This window comes from Centruroides vittatus, unplaced genomic scaffold, assembly GCF_030686945.1.
Source record: "Centruroides vittatus isolate TY-2023 unplaced genomic scaffold, ASM3068694v2 scaffold_2569, whole genome shotgun sequence".
Lineage (NCBI taxonomy): Eukaryota > Metazoa > Arthropoda > Arachnida > Scorpiones > Buthidae > Centruroides > Centruroides vittatus.
Window position 1 is genome coordinate 135,916 of NW_027122690.1, and position 27,674 is coordinate 163,589.

The following is a 27,674-nucleotide window of genomic DNA, read 5'->3' on the forward strand; positions in this document are numbered from 1 at the left end:
TTGATCGAACGGCTGGCCTAGGTATGCATAGCATAGAAAACAAACTAACATCCTTATTTATATATATATATAGATTTACAAATATCAATACAGGTATACCTTGTCTTACGTCGGTAATTGGTTCCAGGAGAGGTGACGTAAATCGAAAAACGACGTAAGTCGAATTTACTTGTGTAGTTAAGACGTAAGTCGTAGTTTCGACTTACGTCGTAACTAAACGCCAATAATGAGCACTTAAAGACCGCTAAATAAGACGACAACACAGGAACACAGATGTTTTCATGTTTCGTTCTCTAGGATTTATGATGATTATATTAACATTTACTGTAAATGTACATATTTTAATATGATTTTATATGCTTTTAACGCTTTTCTAGTAATATTTCGACTTCAATGTTTGTGGCAGACGGATTTAAAGTCGAATAAACTGATTTAAACTTGATTTTTATTTTTCCATATACTTTTTTGACAAACGACGTAACTCGAAGTATACCTGTACATGTGTGTATATATATTTTTCTTTATAAATTCGAAATTAATTTTTACAAAATTTAATATTTCTAAAAAATTACAGAAGTTATTAGAATAATTATTGTAATTTTAGTTTTTAATTTGTTGCATTAAAAAAATATTTCTGCTCATAACTGGAACCGTGAAGTCCTGTATAAACTGGATTATAATTGTAAATTAGTGCTTCTTGCTCTTGTTTTACAGAAGAAAATCGATGGAAATTCTTCCTTGCTATAAAATTAAAGAAAATATTTTTTTAGAACCTTAAAGCAAAAGAATGGTTACTAGAAATTGAAATAATTTTCCATTGATTCAACCAACATTTATGAAACAGTCCAAAACTACAGAAAAATAAAACTTCATTATTTGGCCAGCCATTGAAAATATTCTGTTAGTTAAACTCTTTAAAAAGCAAAAAAATGAATCTTTTATGGCAATAAGATTTATTTTAATATAACTAGAAAATTCAGATTTGTAAATACCCTTAATTCAAACTTGATATTTTGCCAGAATTCTATATATACCAGATATTTGGTTACTAAATATATTTAGTGATAAGACCAAATTTCACAATTTAATTAAACTGTTTGATAACCTGTGTCTTTTTACATTGTAGAGTTCATCACATACTTTTTGCTGATTAATATGTTATGGTACTTGTTATTAAAATCATCTATTTGACTGTCATTGGCATCCACTATTGGTTAATATCACCAATTTTTGACATCCTTGCTGAAACATTTAACTTCACTTTAAGGCTTGACATAACTGGGTTTCCCTTTTTTTTCCTTTGTTCTTAGTGTGTCCCTCGTTTTCCCTTTCGCTCAAAAACGCGTCCATATTCAATTTCTCCGCAATCAATGAATGACACCCATGCTGATTTGAGCATCGGTGTGCTAAAAACAAATCTGAATGTGTAATGACTGCTCAGACCTGGATTGGTTATTACGTATGGAACACTGTCAGCTTCTGTTAATGTTAGATATATTTGTGAACATTTACATTATGTTCTATGAATTATGCAGTCCCAAGAATAGTATGTTTTTGATAGTGTGTGTGAAACATTAAATAACCGGAGGCAAGGTGCCATTAAATACACAAGTGCTGCCTTGTTTATTTTAAAACAAATCAGACATTAAGATAACTAAGTGAAAGTGCGAATCTTGTAGTTTGTTAGTGCGTGATCTTTTGGGAAAAGTGAGAAAGCTTTGCATCAAGCTCGATGGAAGGCAAGAGCAATTTATTCCCTAAAAATGTTTCCCCTAAAGTCAGAACTTAGCTTCTTCTCTGGTGGATAATTTGACACTTTTTATTTTTAATCCTACTGTTGCCAGGTGCTGAAAGAGTAGTTCTAATTGCTTTAAGTGCAAATTAAAATTGCAACTAAACCATAATGTCATCCATGTAAACAAGATTTTGCTTTTTAAGCTGCTTAATATTAAATCTGCAACTCTGAAAAGTTGCTGCCCAATTACAAAGACCCTAGTAATTGATAATGTGGGTGTACCTCTCTCCACTGCTATCAATGGGATTTTATCATCCAAATTATTAAAACTGAAAGCATTGACAAAAATTCCCCTCTATGCATCATTATCCAAAATGGGTCACAAAACCATGGCCCGCCACTGCACCACAGATGAGGTAAAATTTAATTATTTATATGGAAATATCATAGTTTGTAGATACCGTGTAGAAAAAATAAAAATGCCAGAAGTGGTCCAATCTGATTTTTGCATCTGAAAGTAATATAATTTTTATGGAAAATTGGTGAAATAAAAAATTTGGCGACTTTTTAGGAAGCCGCATAGTATCGGGCCATTTCCGAGGGAGAATCGAAGTTTGCGAGAAAGGCCAATTAACGTTGTGGAAATCCATTCCCCAGAACATAACTGGCAACCTGAAATACATAACCAGAATGTATGCTTGAAGACAAGATCTTGATCATAGTGCTGGTGAGAAACCAAAATGCCACCAAGTTGTCCAAACTGGATACAGAAAGTTAACTTGTATGGCAGTGCAAGGGGTCATCAGGGAAGAGACAATAATGAAGTAAAATACAAGTGCAGGTTTCAAAGTTTCATCAACACCTCCTGGTCAGAGTCTATGGATAGTATCAGGTAGACTCTCTGAAGCGGACCTTTCTCACAACCCAAACCGGTCTTGGTTTTTACCTGGAGACAGGAGTGTGAGAAAAGGGACAAATGGCTAATCAAAAAAGCAGAGGGAGAGAGAAAAACGTAAAACCCAGGAATCCAAGGTCAAGGCACAGTTTTCTGCCACTTGTGCCCACCAGTGGACCAGCCCTACAGACTTTGCGGTATTATCATCTAATTTTTCATAAAATCTGATTGTTTTGAATTGTTTATATTTTAAGTTAGACCATATACCACAAAGGTTTTTAAAAAATCTATTTCTTGTTCATTCCTTTCGGACTGTTTCCACACAACAATAATCAATATGGATGATTATTTATTAACTAAAAAGATCATTTTGTACAAGAAATAATTAACATATTACATAAAGCTTTGGAATGTAAAATGTAACTTTCTTATGCAAATTAATTGTTAAATAAGTTTTTTAATAAATATACTTACTTTCATTTACAAAAAAATTTGCAAAATATTGTGAAATTAATATAGCTTCATAACCGTGTGGAATATTTTGGTGTTTGGCATTGTAAACAAATTCGTATTGGTTTTTTTCGGGATGCCAAGCTACTGCATAGAATGGATACTTGCGGGCTAAAAATTAAAAATTTTGTTTTATTACAGTATTATATTATTAAATAATAAAAATATGAATTCAAATTGCAAAAAAATTTTAGCTATACCGTAATTTACAAGTCCAATAACCATACTTTTACTGAAATAGTTTTGTTAATATTTTCAATACGTGGGTATAAATTAGTTTTTTACAAGATACTGTGAACATTGATTGGAACAGCTTTGGAATTTAAATTATTCTTTGAACCAAGATGGGATGAATGTGTAAAAGTTGTAATATAAACATTACCTTAGTTCTTAATATCATTCATGCATCGTATGATAAAATGACAGTTTTCAGAATATGATGATTCTTTCTGCAAAGAATTTTTAAATGTTTTTTATATATTTTAAAACACTCCAAATTTGCGTGATCGGTTTTCAGAAATGTACAATAAAATAAGGACATAATAATGATCAATGATGATAACTGCTGTTATAAAAATCATGTAATTAATGAATAATATTCTCTTTGATTCCTTAAAGAAATCAGAGATCTCTATAAAATGTATTGTTTCTCATTGTGAAAAACAATAGATTTTATTATTATACTTAGTAAATTAATACCATTATAATCAACTTCACCAAAACATTTCATAAATGGTGATTAAAAAAACACTTTTGCCATGCAAAATATGTGTGGGGCCGAACAACACTCAAGCTCACATGTTAAAAAAAGTGTCAAATCGGGATCCGGCTTAGATTAAAAACTGAAAGAAAAACAAAATTTTTATTCTTTTTTGTTTTTATTTATTAGTTGAGAAGGGGAAAAAAAAACTTTAAAAAGGAGATTAACATGGAGATTATGTTTCAAACTTACCAGAATTCGGTCATAATAAGTAAATATGAGCAGGAGTTTCAAAGTTCGATTAAGTTCCCTTGATTAAACAAAGACATGGTATCAAATTTGACCTTTTGTGGTCTGAAAGGGTCTGGTCAGTTTCTTGTATCCAGATAGATAACAATCAGGAAAGAATTCTTTAAAAACCTGATCTCAAGATCAAGTTCAGACTTTTCTCTGTCTTACTGTGTGAGCCGTAACTGTTGCTTCCACCAATTGCCACTTTGGTCACATCCCTTCCCAACTCACCTTCAGTGTTCTATGCATACAGACTTTCGCCCCTATTCTCACTATTTTGCATCGGACTATTTTCCCATCGACACTTTTGTCCCAGGACTTCCCGACAGACGACTCCTCAAAACATCTCGACCGACTGCCCGGGGCCGTCGACTCTCCGAGAGACCGGCACCAATTGTCGACAAGTCACTCCATTAGACGTAAGACTTACAAATAAACCCGTCTATTAATTTAACTGTAGGTGTCTGCCTCGCTTCCATTCACCCCATATCTGGTAAATCCTGAAAGTGGATTGGTCTTCTGCTTGTGCCTGTTGCCAAAGCATGGCATATGATAATTTTGTATTGTTTATTTTGTAATTTCTTAAACTATCAAATATTAATGTCAAAAGATGTTTGCAAACAGTTTGTTTTCCCCCCACTGCTAATATATTAAAAATATTAACGAATGATTGTTCATTAATTTTTCTTATTAAATATTCTATTATTTATTTCTAATTCAAAATTGTTTAGAATTTTTTACCTTCAATTGTAGAAATAAATAATTCATCCTTATAACTGCTAGTTGTTAAAACTTTGAAAAAGCTTTGTAAACCAGATTTCGAGTAATTCTGAAAAGAAAATTATATTTATTATATATTTATAATTTTATTTTTTAATAGGATAATTTATACATATATTAATTTCTACTGGCGGATATAAGTTTAATCATCAACTTATATTTTTACATGATCACGTTTAATTATTAGTTAATGTGTAAATATCTTTTATGAACATTTAAATATTCTCGTAGCCATCTTTGAAGTTTTCCATTAGATGTGGAATAGTACTGCGGAAATGATAGTCATTTGATCCACTTTTTGAACGTAGAATATTAACTGTAGATGCGCATTATTTGCCTAACAAAGGTTACTCCCGTTAATATAAATGCACATAAAGGAATGAAACAAGTAGATGTTTTTTAGATCAAAGTCCAGACTTTTATCTCCTATTATACATGCATAACAACAAGGTTTTCCTGCCTTTCAATCATTTCTGTGAAAAGCATACTAAATGACTTACTCTTATTCACAAATTCTGTATATATTTTACTTAATGTTATTTTATCTTAAACAATGAAATATATAAGATGCACTTTTCAGAAATTTTTTTTATTTAAGTCCAAAAATGCTATAAAAGATTAAGGAGTCAAATTTATTTTAGTTTGGATAAAATGTGTTGTTTCCGAATCGAATAAGAACGACGCAAGACAAAACAGGATCTGATAATGATGATTTTGAGATGTCGCACGTTGCAAAATGTTTCATCTCAAAGTAAAATAAATTTGACTCTTTATGTCTATTAATGCATTTTCTGCTTTTTTTTTTATGGCACTAATAAGCATAGAAACTACATATACCGTATTTTACGGACTATAAGACGCACTTTTTTCTTCGAAAAATTGCCTCCAAAATTCAGGTGCATCTTATAGTCCATAGCGTCTTATAGTCCGTAAAATACGGTATGTGTTTAATACTCACATTTAAAGTTAAACACCATCTGTGATAATTAATTGTAACAGGCTTTGTGGTCAAAATATTTTCAACTTCTTTTGGAGCGTACTTAAACATTCGACTCGTTTGAAAATCTGTTTTAAATAACAATATTTACGGTTTTAGAGAAACTAACTAAACATGGAAAAAGTATAATGATATTAACATTACAGTGTTTTTGTATAAAACGGAAAAGAAATAACAGTAAAGACCTGGCATTAAAAAATTCGGGAAAATAAATACATCATTTTTATTCTGTATATTTTTTAACAACTAATAGTGGGAAGATTATATCCTCCAATAATTTATTGAGCAACGTAAGATGCTCAATAGTCTGCTAAAATCTATAACAACTAGAGTATAACTGAAGTAAGACATGCCAGCAATTTAAGCTAATGATTAACAAGATCAATATCTAAATCAGTGGATAAGATTAATAACATATTGAAGCTGATAGTGTGAGAAAAAAGCTTAAAATCCTTATTTAGTGAAAGATAAATGGTAGTGATAACCAAATTCTGATTACAATGCATTCATTGTAATGCAGAATTTGGTTCATTGTAATGCACTTTAACTTTATCAAAATTAGCAGGACCAAAATATATAACATTAAACAAATGATAATAACTCTGTTTATTTTGTAATCATAAATATTAATTATATAAAACTTATATTTTATAGCTATTTATTAATCCTCCTTTACATTAAACCTTGCATCAATTGAAATTTGCCTTCCTTGTAATTTTGTCATTCAATATTATGGCAGTATTATTGAACAATTATTTTAGCCTAAATACTAAATGTCTGATTTCATTATAATGTTTTATTTAAAATTTTCTTGGAATGCATATGGAAAATGGTGTAGAACAGTTACATGTAGGCCTAAAGGTTTAAGCATACATGTAACTTTAAGTTTACGTGTAACCAAAAAGCAACAATCCATTCAGATTGTTTATTTTTGGTAAACCGAAGATAGTTTACAATAAGAGACGATAAAGCTACAAGCCAACCAATGCCATATGTCAACGGGACAATAAGCCAAGTTCTTAATAAAAACGTAAACACTTATTTACATCCTACTAAAGTACGTATGTTCAATAAATGAGATAACTAGTATTCGTGGAATGCACGGCGAGACAAAGTATATAACGGAGATGTGCACCGGGGAGAAAAAAGGAAGGTTGTTGTGACTTACGACACCACCGGTGAAAAGAGGGTGCAAAATGGACGCGTAATTAATATTGGGCGGGCAACTGTTGCCAGTTTCCGAATATAAATTACTCGTCTATTGCCGGTTAATTAAAATCAGACATTTCCATATTAAATGCTAAAAATATATCATATTCAAAATAGAGCTTTTAAGGAGTTTTATATTTGAAATGGTTGTTCCCCCCATTATGTTATGACCGTTCATCCACAGAAAATTTTCATCTCTCATCCATAACAATATCAACATCAAAGTCAAACAAAAATTGTTCCCGAATATAAAGTCTTGTGGCTTTGAAAATGTTAATAAAAGATAAATTTTATTACATTAAGAAGTCTTATTTATCTTAGTGTCTTAGTATAAAAACACCCACTGTCAATCTATTGCAGGATTTACAAATGCTTACTTATTATTTTATTAGAAATAAGGTAACAAATCACATATCTTCAGTAATTAACTCTGTATACTTATTATTGGGCATTATCTGCGTGAATAAACATAATAGATTTGAATAGCAAAAGAGAGAAATTTCTAAATATATAAAGCATAATTACCTTTTGTTGCATTTAATGGCAATGCAACATCCTGTACAGAACACCATTTTAAAAGATTTTTATCTACGGCCAAGTAACTTAGCAATTCAAATCCCAAGCACGTTCCCCATAGAGGAAAATAGTCACCCCGTTCATTTGCCTACATAAAATAATAACTACATTATAATCTACTGCAAAAGTTTCGATAGAAACTCTATTACGTTACCTTAATGGCGAGGTCGAAAATGATTTTACCGGCTTTTCCGTAACCGGACGTAGCCAAACGCGCCGCTCCTCCGGGAAAAAGTACACTTTATAAAATATCAAAATAAAGATTAGAAGCGAACAATCAAATTAAACATAAATTTTATGTATTACCCATTGAGAGAGACGAAAAGATCTTCGTAATATGTCTGTGTCTCGTTCACTCTACAGAAGAAATAACTCAAATTATAAAATATTTTAAACAATAAAATAGGAAGCATAAATTTTTACATTTTAAGGAATTTTTGACTATCAAAATGTTTATTTTTATGCATTGAGAGAATGAATGAATGACATACAATATAGGAACAACTCTTGCTCCAGCTGCTTCTAAGAACTTTACATAGGAAGCAGCTATGAAACTCGATCCGTATTTTACCCCTTTTCCATACTCCTTCTGGGCTAAAATCCCTATTTCGTATTAAAATTAGATTTCATTAGAAAAGATCCCCGACTAAATTTTTCGCAGACATTTTGCATTACCTATAATTGGACGTTGGTTAATGGGTTGAGAGTTGGCAGTAAATGAAAAATCGAGGATAAATAAAAATACTGCAAGCTTCATTTTAGTTCGAAGAATTTTCGAACGACGATAAAATAATTCAAACGGACTTTGGATAATTGATAAAGGAGTGTTGCGAGATACCCGAATGTGGGGACAAATAGCCAAATCGTCCTTGTATTGATGCTTTTAAGTACGCATCTGTCTAAGAAGATCGATTTATAATCGTATGATAATTACTTCTGGTCAAACACGAATCCAATTTTTCTAAAGTTCCATGATGTTTATATAATGGCGTAATTATCCGGTGAGGATCTTCGAATAACGCTCCGAATGAATTATTATTTTGTAAACGAATAGAATAGATAAAATCAAATAGTAGTTGTTTTTTTCTGTACTAAACGAGATATTTTAATTAAATATAAAACGTATTTTCATTAAAAAAAAGTAGAACAAATGGGCTTGGTTGAGGCATCAGCCTACCGCCCTGGGAATTCGAAATCCAGTCCGGGCGGTCAGAAACCCCCGGGAAACTTTTTGAAAGTGGTTTTTTTTATTGGCTCTTCCCGCCCTGTGGGCACTAAGAGGACCTCTTTTAGCAAGCCCATTATGGGTTCGACCGGGTGGTGTGGGATGGGGTCGGGGGTGGTCTGTCTAGGCCAGGCCTGGCCAACCCAAATTGTTTCGCGGGCCACTTTGATCACGCGTAACATTTCGGTGGGCCACAATTTAGACAAACGTGCTTTTAAAAAAGTAAAACAAATACAAAATGAATAAGATTTTATTGTTACACCAAGAGTTCGTACTCGCACTTGCGCATTATAACGATAACACATGCAAATTTTCATTTATTTGTTTTGGTATACACATAACAGGAAACAAAAGTTTTAATAGATGTATGATATCGCTTAGCTGGTCAGACAATTTAACGTGACGGGCCGCGGGTTGGCCAGGCCAGGCCTGGTCTAGGATATATTGAACCCCGCGCCTCGCTATTCGGTGCTCTATTTTAAGAGCCTGACCTTACTCGCGATGAGTATGATTAGAAGGTCTTTTTGGTGTTCACAGGGCGGAATGAGTGGGAGAAATTAAATTTTACCTTTACAATCGGATAGGTTCAATTCTGACATTTTGACAAAAAATAATTATTGACAATTAACTCAAAAATGATTACTATTCAACTTGATGGTAATTATCATCAGTATCAATCACAACTCGCCACCTTTGATGCAGACTTTCAATCCCACGTGCGTAGAATGAGTGGTTTTTCTTTGAAGAAAGTCTCCAGCGTCGGGTATTGTCATTGAATGCATATTGGCAAGATGGTTTTGCAGGGTGCGAAAAAGATGGTAGTTAGTTGGTGCCGAGTCTGGGCTGTAAGGTGGATGAGGCAGACATTCCTGGCCAGTTTCTCTAAGGTAATTTTTGCTGTATGTGCCGGTGCGTTGTCGTGGCGGTATCGAAATTGCCGATTTTTGGACGCAGTTCTTTGATCTTGGTGTTCAAACGATCCAGTTGTTCACAGTAGTTATTTCGTGGCAGCGATTTGGTTGGAAACAGCTTCATTGTGATGACTCCAAACAAATGCAGATCATAGCCTTCTTCACTATCGGCTCTTTGACATTTGCGACGGCTGGATGGCCTTTGTTGCAATGCGGCTACTTTTGAAGTGGGAGCAACAGCACGCAAATGTTCGTCCGAAAGTTTTACAGTATATTGTCAGATGTGACTGAAGCGTAAATTTCTAGTGAAATGTATGATGAAACGCCCTTTGGTTACTCTACTTATTTACCCATATCGAACGTTCTAGAACATTTTTTTCCAGTCGTTTCTAGAAAAAATCAAAATATCTAAATTTTGCCTTTACAACCCGATAAAATTGCCACTAAAAACAAAACAATGCCTGGTAAGCAAGGGCACCCGTATATTGGAACACGTGTCCCCCCTTTTCGACTCGGTTGATACTTTCCTAATCCTCGAGGGAATTCCAATTAACAGAAAATTCGTGACCTCTAGCCTATTCTGCAAACATGAAAGTAAGTAATGAACGATATTTGTCCGTTGACCCACCAACTTCGTCGTATGTTGACCAAAACTTATTCCTTGTTTTCGAGACCAAGTTAGCCCCGAGTGCAACCGGCACCATTTTGTGGGCGCGCTGATCCGACGTTCAATCATAGAGTCTGATGCTCCTTACGTAATGTGCGATGTCCTTTTTTATAGCTTGTGCCCCCTTTTTCAAAGTCTGCGGGCGTCGCCGCTGTAAGTCATTTCAATGACAACTACCATTATTCAGAATAGTGTCAAGCTGCTTTATATGTTATGAAAAGTTGAAACGCTGTTCCCACGCTGTTTTGTAGGAATCACCCAACTGTGGCTATATTTTCCGAGCTCGAACTATAATTTCAGCATCGTTTCTCGCATTTCAAAGTGCAAAAGAAATTTTTAGTTTCAAAAATACATTTAATTGAACAACAAGAAGTTTCCGTATAACCTTCGATTTTTGTTTTTATTTTTTGCTCTACTCAGTAGGCATTCAAGAAGGCTTTATTTCCATGTCCCTTGTAGATTTGGTAGGACTCACAATGGGTCGGATAGGTGATGGGGAACGAGTCTCCGATCAAATCCGAACGAGTCGAAAAACCCAAGGGACTTTTCGAGGTGGTCCATCCGAATATGTCGCGCCCATCCCTCGCCAACCGGCCAACCCATAACGGGTTTGTAAAGTAATGCCTATAGGTCAGAAAGAATTGAAAAGATTGGCCTTTTTGTGCTCTCAGAGCGGTAAAGGGCCTAAAACCACAAAGAGAGAGAGAGAGAGAGAGAAAAAAAAAGAATTGAAAAGAAAAGACAAACGTAAATCTCTTTTTTAATTTTATAACATGGTATAATAACCAATTTAATAAAATTTTCTTTGTGATCTATTAAATTAACAAGTGTTATAAATTTTTTTTAAAAATTTTAACAGATAACTATAATAATTGTCAGGTGTAATTATAGTAATGAATGCATATTGTTTAATAACAATCGGACGATTAAAATAGATTTCGAACGTTTACTTTCGATTATCGAAAAAAAGTACGGAATTATGGAGAAAGATCGGGACGACGTAAAGGAAAATAAACCCAAATCGGCGTTTAATATTGGGCAATTCGTCCTGAATAACAACAGATTTTATTTCGATTGCGACACTAATCGATCCGAAGACGGGGCGATTTGTCGGACAAAATGCCCCAAATGCGACAGAATGCACTCCGGAATCGGATGGTGCCGTTCCGTTACACAAGAAGAAGAAAAGAGCATTTTGGACCGAAACTGTTTCGAAAAGTTGACGAAACAATTAAATGCGATTATCGAGGCTCGAGGCCGGAATGGACGGCGGAAGGCCGCAATCGAGCAAAGGTCAACGTTTCATACGGAGACCACCGAACGGGAAGAAGCGCTACATTCCGAACAGAGCACCGAGAGCAATCTTCTTTCCTCGGAATCGCCAGAAGAGAGCAGCTCGGAACTCCTGGAGGAATGGGACAACGATGCGTTCTCGATCGTCACTTCGGAAGGAGAATACGAATCGGACGAAGTTAACCACGTGAGGATCTTCGGCTCTCTGAAGAACTGCGGCAAGATCCACTCAAACTGCAAATCGGAGGAAGACCCGAGTGCCGATCGTCGTAGAAAACCGTCTTTTCCGAGATCCGCGCGGTCACTTTCTTCCGTGACCGAATTGGAGCCCGTCCGCGCGGAAAGAAAGTCGAAAGACGGAAATAAACTGTTGTTCCGCCATCGAGCCAGCATCGACATTCACGATTTAATGAACGAGAACGAGATTATTCTCAGCGACGTGTCGCGCGAAGAGGACGACGACGAAGGCGGCAAGAAGCGCAGAAAAAGTCGAAAGAGCGGCGCCATACTGGGACGGATCGACGTCTTGTGCAAAGAGATTAAAGAACTGGAAAAGCAATTGGAGGGGAAAAGAATCGAGTTACGTAAACTTCGACTTCTCTAGTTTTAAGCACGTGACTCAATTTCTACTCCTGGAATATTTATTGCGGAACGATGATTTCGCCTGAAAATTTAATGAAAATCTTAATTAAAAATATTAAAGTTTTAATTTATTTATACAGAAATTGTTTTTCCCTTATTAATGCGTTTTTTATTTCTTCGACTGTTTCTAACAAAAAATTCGATTGACAATATTCATCTTAATCCCGGTTTAAATATTCCAATAGACCAATAAGAATATTTGTATTTACCCATTATATCGGCTCTACAATGATGAAGAGGTACAGTACAGTACGTTATAATTAACATTACACGAACGAGATGATCGTCTTCTTGCAACGAGAATAAAAACGAAGACACGATTACAATTTTAATCTATACAAAATATAAATTCTTATTTCGGTCGTCAGATGACAGTTGGTTCTGTTGATTAGCAAGGTATAATCACAACAAGATCAGTGTCCAAATTCATAAATGCGCAATTATGGCAATCCCATCTATTAAACAAAGTCCTCTCACATATCATTTACATGGTCAAAGCATAACCACTGCTCAGAAGATGAAAATCCTGGGAATCTGGATTAACTCAAGGATGACTTGGACCGATCACATTGAATATAAGTACCAAGGCCTAAAAACTCCTAAACATATTCAAAATATTTTGCAGCAAAAGGTATGGGGGCTTGCCTGAGATTCATAGCCATAGACAAGAGTACAATTGGCAGTCTCATTGAATACATACCTGGTATTGCTCATTTCACGAAATATCAATATGAGACAATGCAAACAATACAAAACCAGTACATTAAATTAAGCGTGGGCCTCCCCAAAACACAAACAATTGTTATTCTACGTGCTTCAGGAAAACCAAACACCTACCAACGATTCCAGTACAAAATGATAACGCAGCTCAGTACCTACATCAAAAACCGTAATAAAGATGACCCGCTTAAAGACATCCTCCACCAAGTTTTCTCGGCTGAGGGGAGCACAATGGTAAGACTCCCTTTGGCACAAGAATCTCGTGACTGGATCAAGAAACACGTCTTGTATCAGCTACACATGTGGTAGCACTCACATCAGGAAGATAACTATAAAGGGGCAGGGCCTCCCTCTCCTTCCAATCTCACGATAAACCCCAAGGTCTGATACCTGCTTACTTTAACGAATGGTTAGAACAAAACGAAGATGAAATAATTTTAGCCATCGATGGATCCAAAAGAACGAACAACGTAACAGCGGCCTTCATAGACATCGCCAACCACCAAAGAAGCGCATTATACACTACACCCCAGAGCAAGCATTTTTACTGCTGAAGGCTATGCAATATTGCAGGCGGTAAATTATGCAAAAACTATGCACAAGTCGACCACTGTATATATATTGACTCCAGGGCTGTCCGCACAGCAATGGCTTCACAAACGAATGACAAACTCCCTGCAATCATAGAAAACATATGGAAGGTAATATGGAAAACATATAACGAGTCCAACCGGGACAAGTTAATGAAGTTCATCTGGGTACCTGCACACGAAGACATGTATAAACTAAAGTGTCGAAAAACTGGCAAAAAGCAAGATTAAAACTATTCAACCGATTAATGTAATAGCTGCCGAAGACCTTCGTATCTTATTAAAAACGAAACGACTGAGCATATGCAGGAAAGCTGGACAAATCACAATCAAAACTTTCCATGGTTTTACAACTGGATTAAGCCAAACAGCCCGATAATATCAACCGCCATACAATAACCCCAAATAAACAAGGCACGGACAAATACCCTAATCACCAACTAATTTCTATTCAAACATAATCTATGTAATACGAACAAATGTAAATATTGCCCAACTAAAACTGACGACACTTTTCATAAACTAAACGAGTGCAAATTATTTACCAACTTCAGGCAGTGTTACATGACAAGAAAGCTACAGATGTCAGCATAACGAAAATTAGCGACTACATACGGTTTGAAGCAAGTAAAATCAGAGTCGATAGATATATTGTACTGATCCTTGCGCTGCCAATAGCTATATTTATAATATATTTCTGTCACTTCGAGCGCTTCAATCGCTTCACGGCGTAAGTTCGGCTTCGGCATAGAGAGGTTTCATGTCGACATCACGAGTGACGTCATGAGCATGCGCAACTGTCCAGCGCCATCTTTGTGACTTGTTTACGTTTTGTGTGTATTCACATGCGCATTAACTGGAGTTTTTGTGTTGTTCTTTTGTCGCGTATATCACTATGGTGATTTGTTGTGTAATTGGGTGTAATGCTAGTTCACTCAAGAACAAAGGAACATCATTTTTTAAAATTCCCGGCATTATTTGTCATCAAGGATCCCAAACTGAGAAGCTTTCACGACGAAGGCAAACTGCATGGCTCTCGAGAATTAACCGGAAAAATTTTCGATACGAATAAAGTGAATATCAATACAAGAGTTTGTCAGAAACATTTCATTTCAATATTTACATTAATAAACACTAAGTTATATTTTAAAACCTAAAAGAGTTTACTGATTTGCTTATATTAATTTATTTCGGTATAGTGCATTTATAAATGAATAACTAATGTAATTTCAAGCTTTAGCTAGTGCGAACTTATAAACGTTACACGTTAAAACTAAAAGCAAGTAGGCTTATTATATGCTAATTTCGACTAGAAAATAAAGGTACTGAACAATTTGAATTAAAAAAATTGCCACAGCTGTTTTTAATTAGACTTTTTTACCTTCAGACACAAATTCTTAGTTAAGAAATACGTAAAAACACGAGTTTAAAACAAACAAAAGAAAACATATCTTTCCAAAGCAATATTATTTCGCTGTTATTCATTACTTTTACTTTTATATCAGGAGAAACCCAGCCACTTGTTAAATAGTTATGGGCCTCTAAAGATTTATAGGCTTTCATTTGTGACAGGGTGTAGAAATTTGTCAAAACCAAATAGTTTATATCACCAAATTCTACTTTAGGCCACAACTCTTGATCTACGACAGTCTGATACAACAGTCTTGACAGTCTGTCAAGGCGATCAGTTATGTCAAGTACAACAGTCTTGACATAACGAAATTTTCTCTTCGTATAGAGCTACATCTCGTCCTGTTAGACTGCTAGAATAGCCCGCAAGAAAAAAGTCTTTTTTAACTTAATCCATGATAATAGAACTGCAGTATTTTTGTACGTTTAAACTAAAAAAAGACGTCGAACAACAAACCACGTGCAAGCTAAGCGAGCGAAAACTACCACAAAAATGGCGAATGGGCAGAGCAAACGTGTGTTTTATCACGTGACATGCGACATTGAAACCTTTCTATAGGGAGAGTCAGCTGTAAACTCGCAATTCTTTTAATATGAAAGTTTCTCGTTTTTAACTCAGATATTTCTTTTGTGTTTTTTAAAGGACTGCTTATAAATACTATTTTAATTCAGTTTTGAACATCATTTATTCGTAAATGTCGTTAATGTTTATATTAACTGTTAGAGATCGGAGAATAAGCTACGATTTTCCTAATTGTCATGCAATAAAACAAAACAGTGAAACGCAAATTTATTTACTTATTTTACCATTACCTATTTATTGAACAGATACGTTATACTCCGAACATTATGTATACACCTTTCATTCACAATATATAGCAAAATAACAGTTTTAAACAGATTTCTATTTAAGGAATAAGAATGTTTATTTATTTAATTCGCAATAAATATACACAAAAAGAGCTAGGTTAAGTGGCAAGTAACTTTAAATTTCCGCGGAAAAAGTCACGTGATTTAATTACAGGTACAAGTGTACCGTGAAATAAAAAAAAGGTTGAAAAACACTGCTCTATAGTCTACAGCAGTGGTTCTCAATCCGTGGTCCGCGGAACACTGGTGCTCCGTAAAGCCACTTCAAGTGTTCCGCGAAAAACAAATATACAATTAAAAATTGTTGCAAAAGAAAAATCAATAGAATGTAAAATAATTTTTGTATAGGAATGTAATTAGCAAACACCAATGTCGTCATCTACTACCAGGGCCGGATTTACCAATCCAGGGGCCCTGGGCACAAATTCGGCGGGGGTCCCCCCTTTAAGAGTAGGCAAATTTGATGATTTAGAAAATTTACACAAAATACTGTACTTTCAATTAGATTTGAACTAGGAAGTTGTAAATTTCATTTAAAAATAAGGTTATTGTAAACATACATATATTTTATTGTGTAAAACTAATTATTTTAATTTAACTGAAAAATACCTATGTGAAATTTTTCCCGAAATTTTCCGATGTTTCATAGGTTTTTTCCCTGGTTTGGTTTTCTCTGCCTGTTGCCCTCATGATGAGACCACACTAGGCTGTCGCGGTAATAGAAAAAAAAATTATGTTTAAACATAATTTTTTTTCAGTTTTGTGGGGGCCCCTATTTTGTGCGGGCCCTGGGCACAGGCCCCAAATGCTCTTATGTAAATCCGGCCCTGTCTACTACACCGAGTGCGCTTGATTTCAAAAAGGTTTGCCATCCCTGCTTTAAAGCTGATGTATAGTAAGTGTTCCGCAGAAAACTATTTGAAACTTTAGTGTTCCCAGACTTCAAAAAGATTGAGAACCACTGGTCTACAGGCACGGATTTAAAGTTACAGCTCTTTTCAACCCATTGTTTAATTCCGCTTACTTTCTCTCTCCTTACCACAAGGGTGATGAGGTCAGAAGGGCTTTTTTTTTTTTTTTTTAAACTCTTTCCGCCCTGTGGGCACTAAGAGGGCCTCTTTTAGTAGGCCCATTATGGGTTCGGCCAGGCCCACAATGGGGCGACCGGGTGGTGAGGGACGGGGCCCGACATATCCGAACGGACCACCCCCCGAAAAATTCCTGGGGATTATTCGACCCGTTCGGATTCGATCCCGGGTCCCCCAGAGCGGTAGGCTGCCACCTTTACCGCTCGGCCATCCGGCCGTCCTAAGGTCAGAAGGGCTAGGTCAATCTACGTTAATATACTTTCTACTTCAAATAGTACGGTATATAGTAGAGAATATTTACCTGCACATCCACATCTTTGGTCTTCTAGCTTCTTCTGGTTCATTCTATTTTATCAAAACACCCTTTATACATGTTTGTATCCTCGTTTAGCTTTCCAGACAAGTTCATGTTTGATTCAATCTTTTTTGGCAGTTTCTCTCTTAATTGTCGATTTTTTCATCCTTTTATGACTGTTTTGACTGATGCAGAGTTTAATAAAGCATTAACATTGTTACTTTTAACGTTAAACAATTTTTTAAATTTATTTACTTCATTTTATATACAATTATTTATTTTTAATTTGGCCGGTATTGTATGATACCCCTCGTGCAGTTACTGCTCGCCCGTTCCCCTCCGTATATTGTTAGGGGCCGTTCATAAATTACGTAAGGTATTTTGGGGTGGGTGGTGGTCAAGGATTTCTCACTCAGGGGTAGGGGGTAATAGATCTCGTCTTACGTAATATTCTTATTTTTTGATCTCGTTGAGTGGTGGAGTTTTGAATTTGGCTTCAATTTGGCGGTTTCTATTAAGAACGCTCGTTGTACTAATGCCATCTCGTGTGACGTGATAGAATAATAACGCTAGCAGACTCACGCTCTACACATTTTTTATCGTGGGAGAAAGGCAGTGTGGTGGTTTCTCTCTCTTGTTTTGTTTTGTATGACGTTTCTGTTTACACGTGTAGTAGCTAGTCGATCTGTCAAAGTCTTTTGCGTCCTTTTGTGAAAATTAATATAAAAATGAATATTATGACGTTGATTAATGATAATAACAACGAAAAGATTGTTGATAATTAAAAAATAAAGTTCTTAAAATAAATTGTTCATTAGAATTCATTAAACTTTTATATTTTTAAATTTGTTCACATAAAGTCTTTATAAATAATAATAGTACATATTAATTAACTAATTAATAATTATATATTTTGGACCGAAGATTTTTAGGGTTTCATAAAAAAATTTGTTTGGTTAAAACCTTTTTTTAAAAATCATGCCTAAATATTACGTAAGATAGGAAAGGGGAGGGGGATCAAATAAAATATTACGGTTTCTTACACAGGGGTGGGTGGGGGTCTAAAATGGCCGAAATCGCCCTTACGTAATTTATGGACAGCCCCTTAGCAGCAAAACTAGTTACTACTGTGCTCCCACCACCCACACCGTTGCGCAATAAAACAGTTTCCGTTTTGTTTTCCTAAAAAATATAGGGGTGAGAGTCGAAATTCTGTTTTCCCTGCGTTTATTTCAGTTTGTTATGTTTTGGGACGACTACTTTACGCTCTCGACCGTAAAAACAGTATTCAAAAATTAACTTACCACTCGCAGTCTGTCTCCCCGGAGAACGCCACTAATCGTTGAAAATCCGCAACAGCAAATAGTCTCGAAAAAAGTCAAAAGTACTATTGAATCATATTTATCGATAACGGAATTTTAAACAATTTGTCACGTGTAGAGTTTACACTCGGTAGGAAAACGAAGAAACGTAATCACCAGAAGAGTGTATGTAAATGAGGTAGGCGGCAATTGTGACGTCAATAAACGCAAGCACAATGGAGGATTAGACTATTGGATAAAATTGGTGTTCTATTCGATATAAGCTTCTAATCTGTTGTCTATTAATTAGTAATAAATAACTAGAAGTCAGCTGGCCTTATTGATATGATTACAAATTGATTAAACGATTTTTATTTATTAACATATGATGTCCCGGGAGTAGAGGTTGAGGCGCACGTATTCAGCCCAAAACGTGAACCGCGGACGGACGAGCGCCGCCATCTGGCAATTCTACACGATCGATAATGGCGTTCGCTATGTCTAGAATGGCGAGTAGATCGGATAAACTTCTTCATTTTTTGTGTTTGGGGTTAAAACTATGACCTATTTTATTAAAATAATGATTATATAAAGCATTTGCGAATAATATTGTAAAGAAACTAAATAATTTCTGGATTAAAATCGTCTATTATTCAATTTTTTAGCAAGTGATGCGAAGTTCCTATAGAATTTACATATATTTGTCTTCATAATAGCTTATCTTAAGGTAGGTTTGTTCTTCCACGGCATCTTCTACCATCAACAGCGTAATATGCTTGTAAATTTTCAAAAAATTAATTTTCCGAGCTGCTTTTGAATTTACATAAGCCACTACTTCCCTCGACAAAAGTATGAGGTAGTCCTATCGTCCGGTAGGAGAATTAAAAATAATTATTTAGTGTTATTAAGCATCCTATAAATACTTTTAAACAGTTTAATTTGTTTATTTACCTTCGCTGGTAACCCTCGATGTTAAATGTATCCGCCATTTTTTCAACAAATTTCCCGTGAGTCAATGCGCGACGTTCACCGAGTCACGTGATGTCGTGAACGAGTGCCGCAACGTCTTTTACTTGGACTTAAAACGTCAAACATTTACTTCTGCTTGCTGTACAAGTTTAACGTTTGTACTTGCGCCTCAACCTCTCTAATGAATAAAATTCATTTAACACAACCAAGGCGAGCAAGTAGGAAATTGTTTTTGTTTTTGTCAAATTTAAATTTTGTTTCCTTTTTAAGAACGTTATTTATTTACACTTTAATTTCATTTAATTAACTATTTTCTTAAAAAATGGTTGTTTATTTCGATTTAAACAGTATATATATATATTTTTGTTTTATTAGTCTCAGAGCTACGGTGAACACGTAAGCAATAATATAGGATATATAGAAGACTTTTCTGTGAAATTGAGCTTGTACAGTACATACATGATTTTAATTAAATAAACGTATCCACGTAAGTAAAAACAGATAAACTAACACGTTTGTCAATTTTTTAACACACACAAATCTACATTAATATACAACGGACACTACTTCGCCCGAATTAGTACGTTAAATCGAGGTTTTACTGTATTTCATCAGTAAGTGATGTCATCTCGAACAAAACTATAAATGATACGTTCAAAATTTTTATTATTATATGAAATAGGAAAAATTCGAATTTAATTTATAATAATGATAATTATTAAACATTAAAATTAAAAATTATAAATTAGTTGTGCTGTATTTTTGTAGTAGTGTAGTTTAACGGTTCCTTTATTAACGATTAAGTTATGATTAGTATTTCAATAGCGAGGTTGAGGCCGAAATTTTAAACGCGAAAACGTGTACGTCGGACGTTCAGCGCCGCTTTCCTGTAAGCCTAGAAGTTTGACAATGGTGTTTGGAATGTCGAGCAAGATTCCACTGACTTTCCAAACGCCATTGTCAAACTTCTAGGCTTACAGGAAAGCGGCGCTGAACGTCCGACGTACACGTTTTCGCGTTTAAAACTTCGCTAATAACTTTCAAAAAATTTTATTAGCATCCTACAAATAATTATATTTTTCCGCATTACTTTTAATGAAAAACTATTATTTGATTGATTTAACCTAAAATAAAGGAGTCCATTGTAATTTCGTATGTATAAACAAACAATTTTTATATTTGGACTGATAAATATTGTTAGATAACGTTGAATAGGGGAACTTTAATTAGCATACTTGGAATTTATAGTTCTACAATTTCTTTAAATTGCAGCCCAGTAAGCATTATATTCAAATAGTGTTGTAACATTTCTTCAAAATCATAAATTATCCAAACCTGAACAATAAACTGAATCATTTTGAAATTAGTGTTTTAGATGATGTGTAATTTTTATTCTAATGACTACTACAGTTTATCAAATATCAGGTAACAAAATCAATGTAGTGAAGTTTTGAACCTATACTAGTGAGTGAATTGAGATTTCAAAAAAAATTTTATTGCAATATTTTTTGGATCTTGAGAATGAGAATTTTGATGTTCTAGAGATTCTATTCTTGAGGATAAATAATAATAAAGCATGACTGTTAACATTCAAAGTACTGTAGTTGGTTTGGGATATATATTATGGTATCAATTTTTTCAATTACTGTTGTAAACTGAATTAATTCTATTGTTATTTTTCATAACATTAATATGACATCTTTTTTTTTTACAAAATCATGCGTTTCAGATGGACAAAAATGATTTTTTGCACCGAATTATAAATGAAGTCTTAATGTGATGAAAAATAACAATAGAATTAATAACATTAATGTGACATCTCATCTTTTGGAAATTTATATTTTTATTTCAAGTTTTATACTAGTTTTTGTATTATTATTCTTAAGAACCTTAAATAAAAATTTCAAAATGCTCTTGACTGAATTATTACTGGTCAGTTAAAGAAAAACATCTGATTGCATACCACCATCTGCTAAAAATTTTTGGGATCAGAGATTTGGCAGAAGTATAAAAGTCAGTTGACATACTATAATATTCAGATATCATGAGTGTAACTTTGGTGTAATAAAAACTCTGATTAGGATAAGAAAAGATTCCTGATGAAACCCAATAACCTGAAAATTCCCATCCTAGGGTCATTCTGTCCCATAGGCAACAGCAGAGGTGACCTCTCCGTAACAAACATTCCTATAGGATGTTAGAGTCCATATGTTCATCCTAATCTCATTTATAATTACTATTTTACTTATTCACTACATGCTCTACAATTAATTATATATGTATATATATATGAAAAACGTAATTAAAATTTTTCCTTGCTGAATATGTATTTAAAACAAAAATATTAGTTTTTAATATCATTACTATTATTAATTTCTGAAATTCTTGAAAACAGTTTCTGGAGACAAGAATTTTCAATCAAAACCTCTCAACTACACAAATGATGATGTGAAAAATTTAAAAATCATCATCATCATCTGAAAATTTTATAAAACTTAATAATTTTCTTTTGTTCTTAAAGTATATGTATTTTATATATATAGGTAGGCCTCCTACAACGCGGTAGATACGTTCCTTGAAAATACCACGTTGTGGAAAATCGCGTTATAGGAGACACCAACTTAATACAAAAACTGGGATTCAGTTCTAAAAAGAGAAAAACTGCCTTTTATGGTGTAACATTTTCATCATTTTTTAAATTTATGTACATAAAAAGCTTAAATAAAATTCAACATCATATAAAAACTAAAAAGATTATGATTTCAAGTCAAAATCAAAAAGAAACATAACGTTATGCTCAAATTCAGTCCTCGTCGTCACTTATTATAGTTGTTCGAGAATGTTTGACTGGCCTTATTTCAAGATCCGAGCTTGTTCCATCAAGTTCCACTGCACTTATGTGATCCGTTGCGATTTTTCTGTTATGTGAAAGATAAATCGTTTCTAAATACCCTAAACCGTGTTGTAAAAGTACGGCGTTGTAAGAAAATTTCTGCATTTTTCCAACCACGTTGGAGCGAAAACGCGTTGTAAAGGTACCGCGTTGTGGGAGGCCTACCTGTACTGCATCTTCAAATTTTATAAACTAAAATTGTTTAATAATGAAATAATAATTTTGCAATTATAGTTAATTGAAGAAAAATCACAAATACTTATTTATATATTTTTTATTCAATTTACTGACAATAATATTCACTTAAACATGACATTATAACAGACGACAGTGTATTTGATAATTAGCTAAGTCACAGTCTACAAAACTTAACCGAATATGACTGCCATGTACAAATGATTATATAAACTGAGTTACTCAGCTATGTAAGTCATTTAACTAATTCTTGAGAAAGCAAAATCACCTTGAATGGCTGTATCTCCTGATGATTTGAAAGTGGTGATTGACAGGGAAACATCTTTTGATGGGAGAAAAATCTGTAACCATGCACTGAAAAAGACATCAATAATTATGTTAAAAATGTATGCTAATAATATCTTATTATTATTATTATTTACAACTAAATAATTTCCTAAATGATTATTCTACATAAAATATAATTTTATTATATATTTCCATAAATGAAGTTGAGGTTAAAAGACTGGAAATTATACAAAATTACATTTTTAATTATGAAAACATTCGTGTAATTTTATTTTGAGGTTTATTATTTTTTATTGGTAATTTGAAAATGATTGAAGTTATCAATTTTATATTTTAAAATAATACTGATGCATAGTACAAATAAATTATGAATTTTAAAAGATCAGTTCACAATATGTGTATATATGCTTTAGTAAATATAACTTTTTAGGAGCATGAAATAACTATTTAAAATCATTTATAGTTAGTTAACTGTGTATTATAATTAGAAATTTAAGAGTTATTGTAAATTTTTATGTTATGTAATTTCTCTTTTATAACTTTTGTGAAGCTATTACATGAAGAAAATTGAGAAAAGTGCACAAATTTTATTGAAACTATATATATATATATATATACAAGAAAAGGGATGTTCTGAACAAAAATATAAAAGTAAAAATAAAAATTTAATCATTATTACAAAATCTGAAATAAAAACACAATATCATGATGATAAATCAAAAATATTGTTAAAATACAATTTTTCAACAAAAATTTATATTCCTTTCTCAATAGTGAATTTATTATCTCAATTCTTCTAAACACTTAAAATAAAATTAATAATAAATTAGCTTAATACAGAAATATGTATTGTAAATTGAAACTTTTATACAGATATAAAATATCTTAAAATCTGTAATAAAAAAAGTTATATCTAAACAAATTTAAATATTTAATAATAGTAATCTGTTGTGAAATGAACATGAGAACTAGAAATGAAATAGTTACAAAGAATCATAGTTATGAATATAATATAAACAGCAAATCCCTCAATAAATTTTTCCATTGCTCAGATATTTGTTAAAAACAATCAGAATTATAATTTGACATATGCTGAAGCTAATTAAAATATAGTGATTAAGAATTGTTGCTATTTTTTTTCAAGTTTTAGTCAAGTAAAAAGTAACTTATGCAGTTTTTTTGGGGGGTTATTATTTTGATTCTATTTTGCTGAAGAAAACTGTCCAACCAATTCTATATACAGGGTGGGCCAGCGAAAACGAAACGGCAGAGTGTTCGTGTTCGTCCAAGCAAAGCGCTCGGACAGGTCGATTTACTCTCGAGGGGACATCTTTTGCAATAAAGTTTTTGCGATTCTGAATACAACAGACAACAAAAAATTTTAAAAACTCGTTTATTTTGTATTAACTAAACAAGCATTTATTTCGAAAAAAATGTTTGTTTAGTTAATATTCAGAATCGCAAAAACTTTATTGCAAAAGATGTCCCCTCAAGAGTAAAATCGACCTGTCCGAGCGCTTTGCTTGGACGAACACGAACACTCTGCCGTTTCGTTTTCGCTGGCCCACCCTGTATATAGAAGAAGTATAAAGGAGGGAAAAACACATTTCATTTGTGAAAAATATTTAAATAATATATTATTTATATCAAAAGTAAATTACATATAAATTTTATTTGTAATTTACCCTTTAGGTAATATCAATCCACTAGAATTCATGCCAGTAATCAAATTACTTAACTTTGATGACATCTGATTAAAATTTTAAATTGGAATTTTAGTGCAGTTTTTAAAATTTATTTAAAAATTAATTTTAAAGCAATCAACAAAGTTCAGTTCTGATATTTTTCTTAATTATATAACCCCTTTTGAAATACTTTTATTATGTAAATATTTTTATATAGGGTGCCATTTAATCAAAATACAACATACGTACATATATTTCAATTATCATATTTGTAAAGTATGTATCTATTATAGACATGCTTTTTAACAAATTTTAAGCAGATGGATCTTATCTGTAATCCTTCAGAGAATGGTTACTGGCATCATACTTATTTTAAAATGTTTACAATATCACGCAAACTTTATCCTTGCTAATATATGAAGGTTTGGATATAGAAGATTGTAAGTGCTGCAATGAAAGTTTAGAGAAAATAGAAAAATTAAATACCCTAAAAAGTTTTTCTGCTTTGTTTACTCTAATCAAAATAAAGTGCATGATGCAGTTAAAAAGTACATATAACATTTAAATCGAAATACACTGCTGTTTACCTATTGAGAATGCTATAATGTATTCTAATAGTTAATAGAAAATATTACTACATACTAATGGAAATGTAAAAGATTACTCTTCATATGTTCAACAATACATTTATTCAAATACTAAAATTGTTCCACATAATTGTATATGTCATGGAATATTACTAAACAATATTTATAAATTACAGTTTTATAAATGTAATAATGTAAATTCACAAATCAATGGAATGAATTTTTTTTCACAGACAATTTATTTATATTTAGAAAAACATAACTGACATTTGTCAAATTTTTTGCTGTTATGAAAACAAACATTTTATACTGATTTTCATTCCAGTTAACTTTAAAAACATAGTAGTTACACGTATATAGAAGTTAAGAAAGAAAATGCTATTTTTAATATTCTCTAACTTAATATTATGTTCTTTATAGATACAGTATTAAAAAAGTTTTATTAAAGGCTTTTTATTTTACTTTTTTATGGCACATTATAATACATCATAAATCAATTAGTTAATCAAGAATTTTAATCTGTTTTTTTCCTTTTTGCATGTTTAATAGTAGATAATGAATGTTTAATAATTGGCATAGTCTTAATAATATTAAAGAATATTCACTATAGAATTAATATAACTAAAGTCTAAAATTTACAATCACCTTAAGTCTAATCAATCAGGTAATTTTTGAACTATTATAAGATGAATATTTTTTAGCCAAATTTGTTTATGTAGAGTTATGCAGTAATCTTATACTAAGATTAACAGCAAAAAAATAATTTAATTTTTCATTGCATTATTTTAACATTTCTAAATGCATCATATGATGCTGAATAATAGTTCTTTACAACTTAATAATACTAATGTTATTATTTACAAAATACATCCAATAATCATCACATTTTCAAAAAGACGCAATGGAACATTGGAGAACTACACTACATGTCAGACTTCACAACACATGCATTAAAACAAACCAAATATATATAAAGCAAGGCATTGTCCAGGGAAACTCATTAGGTCTACTTTGGTGGCCTTAAACCTATTATCCAATAGGTTAAACAACACTAAATATGAATATAACGTCAAACAAAATACACATTATCTCATCTCACGTTCACAGATGACAAAAAACTCTATACATCCACTTAAGCACGGCTAAATCACCTAGAAGTTACACACACTTACTGTACTGACATTTAAGTGAAGTTTGGTCTAGACTAGTGATTTTCAACCAGTGTACTGCAAAAATTTTTGAAGATTATTAAATAAATTATTTTTGAAAGAAGCCCAATGAACAATAAGAGTACATGTCAAAATTAAAACCTCTTTAAGTATGAGTATAAGAGTTTTTCTTTGTTACAATAAATAAATATATACATAATGTAGTAAAAAATATATATTGGTAAGCACAATTACATGAATGGCACTGAGTTATTTCATTTAAAAAGAAATTTTCTTTAAATTAGAAATTTATCTATAATTTTCCATATTTAATTCAAATTATTTTAACTTAGAAATAGCAGGACATTCAGCAGGTTTTTAAAGGCAATTATCATGCCACTTTTAAATGCAAATTAAGACTCAATATTAATTGTTTTTCTTATGTAAATGAAAATTATTTAGGTACCTTTTATTGTGACCTGCTGCTATTTTAAGGAACAACAATACTGTTTTAACATATCCTCATCCTACACACCGGGGTGTATAAAATATAAATCGAAATCACTTGTGCCTATTGACCGGTGTGAAATAAATAAATTCAATTCAACGAACGTTTTCTGGACGCCTTCCGTGTCCTTCTTCAGGTTAACTGCTGGATTCTATTATTTTTAAAAAACTGCGTTCCGATCTTTTAAGAACAAATTCAAATGAAGATAGTTCGAAAGCGCGATGACGATCGCGCATGCGCTCTATCTGTCGTGCTCCTTGTCGTACTGTATCATATTCTTTTTAATCTTTGTATTCTTTTTTATCTTTGGGTCACATGATTTCATGTGTTATCGGACCCAAATAAATCTTCATGCATCCTCTTGTAATAAAGTTTGCCAAGCAAGCGAAAGAGTTATCTCGTCGCGTGAATTATTGCATGTTGTTTTAGTTTGCGCTTTATGTATCTCTATCGCTTCCAGCCATTTGAGGTGTTCCATCCGAGTCGTTTTAGTTATTAGCGTGGCCCCCGCGAAGTCCACATTAATGCCCGGTTCAGAAGCGTACACTGCAAGTCGACAGAGCTACCACGTCGCTTGCAGTGTACGCTTCTGAACCGGGCATTAATGTGGACTTCGCGGGGGCCACGCTAATAACTAAAACGACTCGGATGGAACACCTCAAATGGCTGGAAGCGATAGAGATACATAAAGCGCAA

At 33.0% G+C, this 27,674-nt stretch overlaps 2 protein-coding genes across 19 annotated transcripts in view; both read right to left on the minus strand.

The window, feature by feature from the left end:
• Nucleotides 1-535: 535 nt before the first annotated feature.
• LOC136987652 (gamma-glutamyl hydrolase-like) lies at nucleotides 536-27,188 on the minus strand. Of its 3 annotated transcripts, XM_067285406.1 has the most exons (10): nucleotides 27,185-27,188; nucleotides 8,369-8,453; nucleotides 8,185-8,296; nucleotides 8,000-8,050; nucleotides 7,848-7,932; nucleotides 7,643-7,781; nucleotides 5,870-5,976; nucleotides 4,873-4,960; nucleotides 3,105-3,251; nucleotides 536-741 (listed from the first exon to the last, which is right to left on the minus strand). In XM_067285406.1, the coding sequence occupies exons 2-10, from the start codon at nucleotides 8,448-8,450 to the stop codon at nucleotides 608-610; spliced, it is 945 nt and encodes a 314-aa protein (XP_067141507.1). In that variant the 5' UTR covers nucleotides 8,451-8,453; nucleotides 27,185-27,188; the 3' UTR covers nucleotides 536-607. The 3 variants fall into 3 exon arrangements, with proteins under 3 accessions (XP_067141507.1, XP_067141508.1, XP_067141506.1); XM_067285407.1 differs by lacking the exons at nucleotides 8,185-8,296; nucleotides 8,369-8,453; nucleotides 27,185-27,188 and adding exons at nucleotides 17,411-17,589; nucleotides 18,709-18,847; XM_067285405.1 differs by lacking the exon at nucleotides 27,185-27,188 and having other exon boundaries at nucleotides 8,369-8,536.
• The window catches only part of LOC136987651 (luc7-like protein 3), a 103,048-nt gene continuing 98,197 nt past the window's right edge, over nucleotides 22,824-27,674 (minus strand). For all 16 annotated transcript variants that reach the window (XR_010882647.1, XR_010882645.1, XR_010882648.1 and 13 more), the window contains one exon: nucleotides 22,824-23,116. The gene's annotated coding sequence lies outside the window, so the exon portion shown is untranslated. The remainder of the gene's footprint in view (nucleotides 23,117-27,674) is intronic.

Bases quoted from the DNA above. Each gene is read 5' to 3' on its own strand.
- LOC136987652 (XM_067285406.1), bottom strand. From the start codon at position 8,450: ATGAAGCTTGCAGTATTTTTATTTATCCTCGATTTTTCATTTACTGCC. The intron at 7,933-7,999 runs GTAATACATAAA...TATTTTATAAAG, and splicing joins CTTTTCGTCTCTCTCAATGG to TGTACTTTTTCCCGGAGGAG. The intron at 4,961-5,869 runs GTGAGTATTAAA...TTTTCTTTTCAG, and splicing joins GATGGTGTTTAACTTTAAAT to AATTACTCGAAATCTGGTTT.